Source organism: Monopterus albus, unplaced genomic scaffold (assembly GCF_001952655.1).
Source record: "Monopterus albus unplaced genomic scaffold, M_albus_1.0 scaffold65.1, whole genome shotgun sequence".
Classification (NCBI taxonomy): domain Eukaryota; kingdom Metazoa; phylum Chordata; class Actinopteri; order Synbranchiformes; family Synbranchidae; genus Monopterus; species Monopterus albus.
Genome location: NW_018127945.1, coordinates 1477259 through 1490203, shown reverse-complemented (window position 1 = coordinate 1490203; position 12945 = coordinate 1477259). Strand labels below are relative to the sequence as shown.

At 39.0% G+C, this 12945-nt stretch overlaps 1 protein-coding gene across 4 annotated transcripts in view; it reads right to left on the bottom strand.

Moving 5' to 3' along the window:
- Nucleotides 1-3091: 3091 nt before the first annotated feature.
- Nucleotides 3092-12945, bottom strand: part of wt1a (WT1 transcription factor a) — a 31545-nt gene continuing 21691 nt past the window's right edge. For 2 of the 4 annotated variants that reach the window (XM_020604467.1, XM_020604469.1), the window contains 5 exons: nucleotides 9147-9246; nucleotides 5618-5762; nucleotides 4728-4817; nucleotides 4273-4365; nucleotides 3092-3979 (listed from right to left, as the gene is read on the bottom strand). In XM_020604467.1, the coding sequence (XP_020460123.1) occupies nucleotides 3858-3979; nucleotides 4273-4365; nucleotides 4728-4817; nucleotides 5618-5762; nucleotides 9147-9246 (550 nt within the window). In that variant the 3' untranslated portion in view covers nucleotides 3092-3857. The remainder of the gene's footprint in view (nucleotides 3980-4272; nucleotides 4366-4727; nucleotides 4818-5617; nucleotides 5763-9146; nucleotides 9247-12945) is intronic. The other 2 variants (XM_020604468.1, XM_020604470.1) reach the window with 1 other exon arrangement.

Below are 12945 nucleotides of genomic sequence, written 5' to 3'. Positions count from 1 at the left end.
AGGGGATTTCCACCAAGGGAATCGAACACATTGCCGGAGTTACACTAACACTTTGGCTAAACTTATGATAAAAGTTCACAAAAGAAATATTGCTGAATCTGTCTTTATCCATCTCTGCCTCCATATGTCTGTCTGTTTTCTTCTCTCCTTCTCTCTCTTCATAAACACTAGTGGTTGTTGGCTGATAGCATTGTACAGCCCTGAGCTGTTGTTTTCATGTAGGTGAGGGTTATGTCCGTCATGTAACTTATTTTCATAAGTTACTGTGAGGTTGAAGGTCATAAAGGTGATACCAATGAGTAAAAAGAGTGAGGATTAACTGAAAAAGAAAGTGATGGTGGACAAGACGGATGAGAGAATGAGCAAAAGCTGAGAGCAGCTGAAGGAAAACACATTAATTTTTATCTGACTTTACTGCTCCTTTTTTTTACTGAGACGCGAGCCAAGGAATGCAATGAGGAATCTGGTGAGAGATAAAGGAGAGGAAAGTTGATGGTACTGTGCACTGCATACTGAATGTGCAGTGGTTTGTGCCTATTAGCGTGTGCATGGTAGGATCAGAAGGCTCAGAATGTTGTGTCATCATCTCTGTCTCTTACAAACCTGCTCTCTAATAATGCTTTTACATTTAAGAAGTGCAGTTTTAGTCCTAAACAGTGTGGGATATACTGTAGTGAAGAAGAAAACCCCTGTGTGTGATTTATGGGATGAAACCTCGGTCAAGGTCATCTATGGCATAGACTCACTGTTTGCACATATTTCATTTCAGCTGTTAGAAGATGGAAGTTAAAGTTAAGCTGCATATTTCAAATGCAGCAGTTGTGTCCTCATGATAATGGAAACATACTGTATGTAATGAGTCTGATATACTGAACATAGTACGTTTTGTGCGTGATGAGACACTGACATTTTAATATGACGTAGCTTTGTAGGAGTAAATTATGAGACTTAGTGAGATTTATAATGTAAATGAGATATTACTGACTAACAGATAAATGGTGACATAATATTAAAAAACAACAAAATGCACAAAAGAATAAATAAATACAACAGACAACCTGTTACTGTATCAAAACAGGCACAATACATTTACACTGAGATCATTTTCAATTATCTCACAACTTTGAGTACAAAATGTTTCACTGACATTTGCTGTTTTACGACTCAAATATTAATACACATCAAAGAACGGACAAAGAAAGTTTAGAGTTCCTTGATCCATCCCAAGAAAGTCTGAAATTAATGTTACATGTTTCCCCCCATGGTAAGAGCTCTGTTCCCATGGTGACATATTACTTACATCTTGACCATAACATCCCGGCCACAGAGCCAGTGTGACCTGGCAGACATATTTTAGAACTCGCAGTGTCTAAACCCGTGCCAAAGCCCAGCAATATTTACACACCACAGAAACAAGAGACGTGAACAATTCAGCTCCAAAAGTGCTGCTAAAAAATATCCAATTCTTCCATTACAAACAAAAAAGTTCAGTTTTTTAAATACAACCACGACGGCAGTTTTGTTTGCAATGTAGGTTTTATGCTGATTAGACAAAACAACAAAGGTGTACATTGCAAACACTGCATAGGATATCAGATGCAAACTGTTCACTAATTTGATCTTTTCACATTAAAGCCAGTGTTACGTTTGTAGGTATAACAATGATACTATAGGTACAGACAGAGAGGGCTGCTGTGTATGTGAGCAGACTGGATGACACCTGTGTGCCTTTCATTCCAGTGAATGTCATTTTTGTCCATAAAAAGATAATAAATAAGCTGTTCTGAAGCAGTTCAACAGGAGATATTTACAACAGCTGTAGGAACAACAACAAGTTACAACTTCTGACCTCTCTGTACATATGGTGGTAGCTGGGGCAAGAAAACATTCAGCAACTGGGGACAAATGAGATGTTACATTATAGTTAAGATGGTGACATTTTTGTCAAATGTTCAGGATGTTCACACTGGGCACGAGGCGTACTTAAATGTAGCTCTAACTGGGTTTGTGTACGTCTTTATATTTATATCTGCATTAAAAGCTTTTTGTGCCCATGGAAACTCATTTCTCTGGTTAAAAACACAGGAAGATGTTTTTGTCAGTTGTGAATTTGGTGAGGACAACTTGAAGGATCACAGGTGCTGATGGGCTGCATGACATGAACATTCAAAACTAGCAGAAAAACGTCTTGACTGGACAAGTCTGATGATGTGTTCTATATGATTTTCTGTCAAATAATCTAGTGAAACGACCAAATGCACTGTTTGCTCCTATTTGAGTAATATTGACTAAAAACCACAGCAGCCACGTGTTTTACAAAGTAATTTAGAGTATGTATTTTTTTAAAAGTCCCTGTTTGTAACTTGTGCTGTATGATTCACATCCTCAGTAGGAGAAAATTCAGCACTCAGACCAAATGGTGAGGCCATGTTGTTTCAGGTACTGGTGAGACCGCTGACTGTTTAAATATAGACGACTTGTCTTCCCTCCATTGTGCAAAAATGAAGCCAAATGATCGTGAACACGGCAGCTGCCATCTTGGCATTTTGCAACCAGATTCTATGCAGTGGCGACCAAGTGGTTGAGTGACAGTATCAGACCATCAATCAAACTCAGCTCATCCAAAATACAACCCTTTTAATATCTTCAAATATCAGGAAAATGACCACTTGGACACCAAAACCACAGAAGTGACCTCTGATAAAAAAGTATCTGATTTGTACTTTCAGTTTTTAGTTTGGCTCATGTCCAGTCCATTAATATGGAGGGGGTGGGATTTATAACCTATATCGCAACCAGCCACCATGGGGCGATTGAGTCGTGGTGGCTTCACTTCTGGGAGCTCTTATGGCATCTATATTTTATACAGTGGATGGGTGAGATGATGACTTTGAAAGTTTATCAGATGCCAAAGCACTGCACAGCAGCTTATAATATTACCAATAAGGAATTTCAGTGTTAGGGCAGCACGGTGGCACGGTGGCTAGCGCTGTGGCCTCACAGCAAGAAGGTTTGTGACCTTTCTGTGTGGCGTTTGCATGTTCTCTCCATGCTTATGTGGGTTCTCTCCGGGTGCTCCAGCTTCCTCCCACAATCCAAAGACATGGTGTCTTTAAATTGCCCATAGGAGTGAGTGTGTGTGGTTGTTTGTCTGTGTGTCGGCCCTGTGATAAACGGGCATCCTGTCTAGGGTGTACCTGGCCTCCCGCCTGAAGTCGGCTATGACTGGCTCCAGTGACCTCATTCGGGACTAAGCAGTATAGATAATGGATGGATGAAATTTCTTACTTATTTAATCATGACTGTGAGGCAAACAGCAGAAATACAGAGTTATCTACCAGGAACCTGTACTTTCTGATATCTGACTGGCCAACACAACACTTTACCAAATAATGTTGTCTTGTGTTGCAACACAAGTTGAGCCAGTTTCAAATTTTTAGCAGGAGACAAACTGCAGTTTTTTTTGTGTGTGTGTGTGTGTGTTCGTTTGTTTTTTTGGCTGGAGCCCACAGTCTTTCAACACTGTGATCATATTTAAGTGAATGAGGGCACTGTGCTTTTCACACTTTGTTGGTTCTTTCATGGGATTTGTGGTTTAACCCACAGATATCGGAATTCTTTATGACTTATAGACAGTTTCATTTTGTCTCAGAGTGCAGATTGTGTTATCTCAATATTATATACACTTTCCATTCATTTTTTAAAGAGACCCATTAGGACTCCAGTGGACCCTAAGAGAGACTGGTTTTGCTGGTGCAAATGGTAGAACTGGGACTGAATTAACCAAAGACAAAAAATACAGACAGATGTGATCCAGATGTTTACATTTAAAACTGAGATATGGGCTGGACACAGGCTCAGATGGCCAGCTGCAGCTTGGTGAGGTTCCTCTGGTGCATGTTGTGGTGTCGCACCAACTCGTCGCTCCGGGCAAACTTCTTCTGACAGTTGGGCCACCGGCAGTTAAACGGCTTCTCACCTGAGACAGGGGATGGACAGACATGGAAAAGGATGGCACAGTAATGACAGGACAGGAAGGATTTGAAAAGACAGAAATATTAGAATATGATGATAAGCTGAATGCAATGATTAAGTAAACTTCATATAGAATATATACATAGTTCATAATAGCGCAAGTCAAGTAATAATAAACAGATGTTGACAGTCAAACACTGTGGTAATATTACTTTACTTTTAATCTTTGCAATTATAGAGTATATGTGTAAACATCAAGTGGATGAATAAGAAATGGAAAAATAAAAGTTTACGCACTTGTTTTACCTGTATGAGTCCGGGTGTGTGTCTTAAGGTGGTCAGACCGAGAGAACTTTCTCTGACACGTCTCACATTGGAAGGGTTTAACTCCTAAACACATATACAGTATACATGCACACACACAAGTTCACACATTCAGCACACAAACCCAAGTTCATATGCGCACACACACACAGAGAGGGAGACAGAAAAACACAGTAGAGCAGAGGCTTGCAGGGAAGCCATTCTAAAGTTTAGCCAGCCTTGAGTAACTTCATCTGAGAGGAGTTTATTTCTGCGCACCACTGGGCACAAAATGCAAACTGTGCACTGCAAACAACTGCGCAGTCCATAAAATGGCTGTCATGCAAACAGCAGAGGAGAGTAAGGAGAGGAAGAGCAAAGAAAAGGGACTGAGAGGATACAATGAAAAACTCAAGGCAGAGAGGCAGACTGAGTGATGCTGATCAAACCTGTGTGTCTCCTCTGGTGTCTCTTGAGCTGGTCAGAGCGAGAAAACCTCCGGCCACAGTCTGTGAACTCACACTGATAGGGTTTCTCCCCTGGACAAAGGCAAGTGAAAAGACACGGGAAGTTGCATCAAATTAAATTTGAAGTTGTTCTATTATTACATTGTATTGTATCACAGATAATGCAGATACCCAGCTCCTTTTGACTGTTAACAGGAAAAAGCAGTATTAGCCAATCAATTACTGGTGCCAATGTCCTAAGTGTTCTATTTGCTACTTTTCTTAGTTTTCTATGACAGTAAATTGAATACAGTCTGGTTTGTAAGCAACCATGTGTTAACTAGCTCCTGAGCCATGACAAAGAAAAACATTTTGCTCTTCACAGAGTTCTGTCTGTCACACTGACTTCATCAGCTACTGCAGCTGCTTCTGTTAATCCTAACTGTATGTAGAGCAAATTTTAAATGAATTTCAATAAAAGAATTTCATAGCCAGCGTGATTAATCTAGAAAACAATCACTTTTGACTGCATTAGTAATATTTTATGATATCAGAAAACAACACTGAATATTTAATAAAACAAGCGACTAAGAGAGGAAAATGAAAAAGATAATGTATTGTACATGATATTATGTGTAAGATGATTTTTGAACAAAAGGAAAAAAATGATGTCACTCACTGATGTACAGTATGAGTGTGTGTGCATTTTTGTGGTTAAATGTCACATTTGACTGGAAATTTAAAGGATTTCTTTATCTTAAAAAAACAGGAAGTATTTTCTGGAAATAACAGATAAGCAGATTAAGGCCAATGGAAATATAAAATAAAAAGTTTATTCTCTAAAGCCCAACAGAAAACTGAGTGAAACAGGAGAAATTCTGGGAAATGAGCACCTGTGTGTTTGCGACTGTGCATCTGCAGATGAGACAGCTTGAAGTAGCGTTTGTTGCATCCTGGGTAGGCACACATGAATGGACGCTTCTCGCTGCTTTCTGACCGCATGATAGCTGGAGCAATGCTGGGCACCCGCCTAATATCCTGCACACACACACACACACACACACACACCAAACACTTTTATTTAAAGTCAAACAACTCAAGACAGAATTAACCAAAGCTCTCATTGTGCATTGGTAATTGAACCAGCAAAATGTAATTTAGAAAACATGCAATCTGTTTTGTGTGTAAATAAGTGCATGTGATCTGTCTGGCTCGTGGGGGTCATTATAATAAAATGGTCATATATTCATTAGATGGGAATTAGCATTAAAATGACCCCAGGCTGACTGTGGCCCAAAGGGAGCTGTTAGTCACGCCTTGTAGCCAGAGCCCCTTCCAGAACGCTCCATTACAGCCCCACTGCTCACTGCAGACTCTGCTGGAGAAGAACAGGAACAGGAAATAGTACACGACTGTGCAAGACAGCCCAAACATTTAGTATTTTAGTTCATAGTAAATATTGTTGTTCATATTATCTGCACCCCCTCATGCCACCTGCCAACATCAGTGTATTATACATGACAAAGAAACAAAAGTGAAATGAAATATTTCATCTATTTTCCTATGTGTTAACTCCATACACACATTTTAGTACTTTCTTCACACTTCTTATATTAGTCTCTGCCCTTCTTCACATTTCTGCCATCACTTTACTTTTTCTCTTCTCCCCCTTTCTCCTTCCACACATCCCTTTTTCACCCCCTCTTGTAGCCATCTGCTCTTCATTTCCTCAGTCTCTAGCATAATGCTCTGACAGGCTCAGAGGTCATCTCTGTTGTAATTACATAGTACTGTTAGCAACTACTGACAACTACATTACAGCTGTCACATACTGGAAGAAGGACTACTTACAGTAGTCTGGCCTTGGCTGAGAACCCTGAGCTTCAGTCTCCAAGTGTTGCTAAAGTAAGCACACCACTGGTGGTGAGCCACACTGTTGCTACACGCCCTCCTCACCCTGCAAGCCACAACACCAAGTCCAAGAGCCACTGTTCAAGTGAGTGCTGTAGGGATGTTACAAAGCCCCCAAAAACCAAAAAGGTAGGGAGTGTCTCTTCAGTGAAGTGAAGACCCAGTCCCCTCAGTCCCCTGTACCTTTTTGGTCAAAGGAATTATAAGCATATGAGCAAATGTATTTCAATATGTGCGTGTTTAACATGCACATAGATCTGATGGTGGACTAAAATGATATATATAACATCACTCAATACTTATATAGGCCTATATTTGTTTCAGTGCAAATGCCCCCCACCCCCTCCTTGTGCCCTGAAATTCAGGCTTGGGAAGTAACAGAAAACAAGGAATGAAGTAAAGTATTTAGGAAACAAAAAAGGTAACTGTATCTTCTGTTAAAGTTACAGAGAGAAAAGACACAATCAGATTACAGATACATTTAGTAAAACGGGATTACAAGCATATTACAATTTTAACACATCTCAAAAATCTCTAGTCTAAGTAAAGTAAAACCATAGCTAATCTTGGACATCTTGTGTTGCAATGTCTTTCCTCATCAAAATGTATTTCCCCTAAACATGGCCACTGAGGGAGCGTTGAGTATGAATAGCACACTTAACAAAGTGCATCTAAATTAAATGCACATAAATAACATTACTGCTATTAATCTAAACATGCATTATTTGTACATAGCAAAGAAAGCAACAAGTTAGACAAGCAATTAATAAACCTAATCATAAACTATCCGATCTAGTAAAAACTACAGTGAGTGGATAGACTTAAGATATTTTTAACCCTTGCAAATACAAAGTATTTCCTGTTTACCTTGTAAAAGGAGCAAAACTATTTTTTTCTTTGTAAACTGTAGATGTCATCATATGTGGTCACTTTCACTACTATCTGAAATTGCTTAATGAAAAGCAGGTTTTTCCAATAACAACAACAAAAAAAATAACTGTGACCAGAGGAAACATTTCTGATACTAAAAATCTTGGTTTCCCTGTTTTCTTAAGGTTCCATTGTTCTGCTGTCTTACAGAATACACTTAAGCCAAAGCCATCTTATTAATATTTCTTTTCTCATGCCTTTGTTTAAATATTTCATATCAAGGTAATCCAAAAGTAACCGAAAGTAATCAAGTTACATTACTTTATTATTGTGATTTTTTGATTAAGTTACTGAATAACTTGAATAACCTGAATAACAATGCACAGAACAATCTATGTTTTCAAAAGTTACTGATTTAGATCCTAAAGAAAATTTCATTATTGTTTCTTGAATAACTTTTAAACTAAAAATGGTATCAATCTGATTCCAAATACTAGTGGTAGGTTTTCAAGGTCAGGGAATCATATTATAAAGGTCAACGCACACTTGGTGCCTTAGTTTAATTAGTGTGATTTCTTATCTGGTTCAGTAGTATTGATCACTTTTATGGCTAAAGTAACTGACAACTAATCCAGACGGCCTGTCTGCAGTAATCAAGAGTAACATCTGACCAACAAACCTGGCTGATTGACTTCCTGAAGTAATATTACATTGTTATCTGTTACTGAGTAAATTGTTACAGTACGTGATTCTGTGTAATCATTGGATTCAGTTTTCAACAAGCTTTGTAAAATGTTTTGTTAATTAAAATCAATGAAGAATGAAACTCCATGACTGTCAGCTGTGTTTCCTTTGGCAGTGATGAGAATTAGTGTAAGCTCTATGATAAAAAAACATGGAGCAAAGCACCACTTTGCTACTCAGCCTGTTATCTCTTATCAGCTCTTAAATTATAGCCTAAAAGGCATAGAAGTGAAAGTGTGTTTATTCTTTTGTACTGCGCCAGACCTCTTGTTATATTTTTCTATGAACAGAAGAAAAAAAAGGAAAAGGTTGAATGATAAAAACATTCTCCTGCTGTGGACTAAGAGCACGTCTGGAGAATCTCTGCTGTGTGCTCTAGAGCCACTGACAGATAATAATTAAAATTGAATGATTTATTAGCGTGTTGATCCTTGCATGGAAACTGTATCTCTACTCAGTGTAACCCTGTGTGTGCATGTGTGTGTGTCTCCAACTGCTAATGGATTTGTGGAAAAATGTTCCTCTTGGCTTTTGAGCCTGCCTTTTAAAAATCTCTGTGTGTTTGCAGTTTGTGTATGTGTGTGTCTGCTTCATGTGCATGTGTAGGCATTTGTGTGTGTTTGCTAATTTTCAGCTCTGCTCCATATCAGCCTCTTCATTGCATCAGGCTCTCCACCACTCATCCTTTAAGTCTACTCATTAAAATAAATGTTAGCAATATGTTATTTTTCATCCTTTGTGTGTTACCCTGACCTTGTGTGTACTTCCCGGTCTTGACACTCAACATATACTGTAATTTTGGCATGTAAACTATGTGTGCAGACAGAAGGTCTTTGTGACCTCACAATGGCCTCTTGACAGTGAATAAAGAAATAACATGTACAGTTCTGAGTTTACCTGTATACCCCTGAAGACTCCATGTGTGTGTATGCGGTACTGCGTGCTGCAGCTGTACACCATGGGGGTGCTGGGGTCACTCTCGTAGCCTGCTGCATGACTGTCAACACAGAAAGAGAGAGGTGTGATCCTAGTGACTAATTCGGTGAGATTCTTACAGCAAAATAAACAGTCCCCTGAATGTGAGGAAATTGACACTACAACTCAACACTTTCACACAACTTTGAAGAGCTTTTCTCAAAACATATTGACTCAAATATCTACTGAACTTGTCGCAAATTACCGTCAGGTGCACAAAATATTGTCGCATAGCAATGTATTTACCAACACTGGGGAAATTAGCACAGCCACAGCTTGGTTAATTTGATTACACCTCCACTTCAGATCTGGTACCTGCTGTGTGAGGGACAGTAGAAGTGACAGTAGAACTTTAATATTTCATTTCATGAAACGTAGCCTCCTGTCAGTCAAATCATCTTTTATTTCATTCAGTAACTGAAGCGCAGTTTGACCTGAAAGCCTATAAAAGTCCCTGACGGTCTCCTCTGGTGAGCGATGTGATTTACAGACACACTCCCCTTCCTCAGACATGTTCTTAACTCTGACGAGATCTCAGATGATTAACTTTGCCACTCCGAGAGTGTGGTGCCACAACAGAGAGCAGTGGCACAAATTTTACACCAGCTTTCTCCTTAAATTTCCCTCTATTGCAGCCATAGTAAATCAGGTGCTGAGACTATTTGTATAAATCTCCTCCCTTTTTGTGTACTTGAACAGGAACAGCTTAAAATACATATTGCATGAAATCAAATGCACAAATTCCTGGGGTTCCATATTTTTTCTTTTTCTCCAGTGCAATCCCCGCCTTACTGAATATGAACACACACAATTTCACTGCTTAGCACAAAAAATTACCTGCAAAACCTTAGTAGATATGCCTCCAAGAGTCGAAAACTACTCAATAAAAAAACAGCTCCAAAATATCAATATTGGTGTCAGTTTAAAAATCAACTTCTTCCTGACTGCTGCTACAACCAGTGAACATGAGGCAGAGATATCAGAGAACAAGAATTCAGTGTAATAAATCCGTAAGTCCTTAGATGTAAGCTGTGATGGTGTATGCCGGATTTACTTTGACTTTTGTCAGAACACCATATAGCCAGCTTAATCCCATGGTGGTGTGTGTACATGTTGCTTTATGAAGCCACATACAGTAGCAGCATGGATGATTGCAGACATCATTGCCCCATTGTGGCATGGTTCTCGGGATACCAGTGTCTGATGGTTTGCCACGAAACTGGGTTTGGAAACAAAAAAAACTTTTTGATAGGTGGTGATTTACACAAATGATTTCACCCCTAGTGACTACAGAAACATTTACACTATAATGTATGACAGAATCCTCTGCACTTTGCGTGTAAGAACTGAACAAACCCTTCTCTTTTTGACACAGCTGCCAGTGTTGCCTCCCATATCTTTTTGTGATAACACAGAGAAACAGAATGCTCTTGTCTGTGAAATGTGTTATATTTCAGTCTGACTGACCAAATGAGGAGGATGGGAGTTTGCATCCTGTGCTGCTGCAGTGGGAATGTACAGTGTATGGGTGCTGTGTGGTCATAAGGTGCTCTTTGTTGGCCTCTCTTTCCCCAAGTACAGGAGTAGAGTCACTGTACTTTGTGCTGCTTTACTGAAGTTCATTCATTCATCTTTTTTAGTGATTTATTGTAGTCCCTTAATGCAAAAGAGACTAGCAGAACTACAATATATAGAACTAATTGTAAATAATACAGAGAGGAAATGTAGAAAAAATATTTAAAACATAAATTGTATAAAATGTGTCTACAACTGTTCAACAGTGAACACAGACTATGATGTATGTACCTAATGCCCAAGTGTAAAATCAGAGCATAAGAGCTCACTCAAACCAAGAAATCATTTGACATTTTGGGAAATGTACTTTTTCACTTTCTTACCCAGAGTGAGATGATACCGCTCCCATATCTGTCTATTTAATAAAACACTGCAGGTAAAGGCCAATTAGCTTAGCTTAGCACAAACACTGGAAATAGAAAGAAGGGGCAGTGTTGCTATGTCCAAAGGTAATAACATCCTCATGTTCTTACTGAACATGAGGATGTTATTACCTTTGGACAAGCTACAACTTGTCATTTTTGTACTTCAGATTGTGTATAGATTAGACAAACACAATACCATATTATTAGTGAGTTTTGGAGGTGCTGCTAGTCAGATTTAGTCCCATAGTTAGAAGAGTTGTTTCCTGCTCTCAGACTCTGGGCTACATTAAGCTGGCCAGCTGCTAACAATAATGTTAGTGTCATATTAAAGAGTATATCCAGTATGTATGTCTACTGTTTAGTATTTCTTTAATGGCTGTGGCTCAGGAGGTATAGCAGGTTGTGTCCTAACTGGAGGATTAGCGGTTTGATTCCTGGCTTATCCAGTCGAAGTGTTCTTGAGCAAGACACTGAACCCCCAGTTGCTCCCAGTGATAACACTGGTGTGTGAATGTGTGAGCATTTGGGAGTGCGAATGGATCAATGGCCAAGTAGTGTGAAAGCGCTTTGAGTGCGCTGTAAAGCATAGAAAAGTGCTATACAAGTATAAGACCATTTACCATTTAATGCACACTTTCCATGTGTGTCCAGGAAAGTGAACTAAACACAGTTTGTCACACTGTAACTTTAAAAATAGGCATGACATCAAAAAACAAGAACAAGTATTTTTGTTTTTTTAAGATACGATCAAACAACATTACTAGTAATAATATACGACAAATGAAATATTTATGATATTGAGATATAGGTGAGTAGCAAAAAATAAAATTTATAAAACTACAAATGAATTATATACAGTATTTTCATGCTTTCTGGTCCATAGTCACCTCTGCGGCAGGTGACATCAGGTTCAGTGTTAAGCGTTAACACTGGGAACAGGCCTATCTGCTCTTCTGCTCTAACTCAACTCCCCTATACTTCCTCTTCCTCATCTCCTGCTCCTCACTCCGTTCTCCTTTATCTATACTGACTCCCACCTCCATTGCTTCTTCCTCATCCTAACTACTCCCTCACACCTCTCCTCCCTTCAGCTGGCCCCCATTGACAGAGAAAGTACAGACAAACTGAGCCACAGAGAGAGAAATAGCACCATAGTCAGAGCAGAGCAAGGCAACTTAAACACTATGATTTACTCTGATCAACCAGAAGATATTAGGAAGACACAGAGAACTTTAAAAATCACATTGCCTGTTCTGTCAGTCCTTTAAAATCAATCACAAAGCCCAAAAGCCACAAATGCAGGCACTTGTATACAATCACACAAATACTGCACACAAGCACACACCACTTCTTCACAATGAAGCAGCAGCCCCCAAAAACACAGTCAGTCTTTTTCACTACCACTCCTTTATGCACGTCTCTATCACACATACATACACACACCTGTTGGCTGTAATAAATGCCTGCTGGCTGGGAGCAAAAGGCTATTTGTGATCCAACACAGACGCTGACCAGTGTACAGCTATGCAGGTCACAGTGACCCATAGTACAGTATATATAGTACTACTAAATTCTTTTAACTCTGTCTGAGCAGTGGACACTGATTATTGTGAACTGGTGTCTACTGTTTAGTATTTCTGTTCTATTTTATAATGAAAAGGAGATGGACAGAAGAAACAGAATGTCATGTGACCTCATTTGAGAACAGAACTTTTAGGAACAGGGTAAAAAGAGTTTCTTCAATTAATTGATTTGATTTGAATTATTCTTTTAAGCATGTA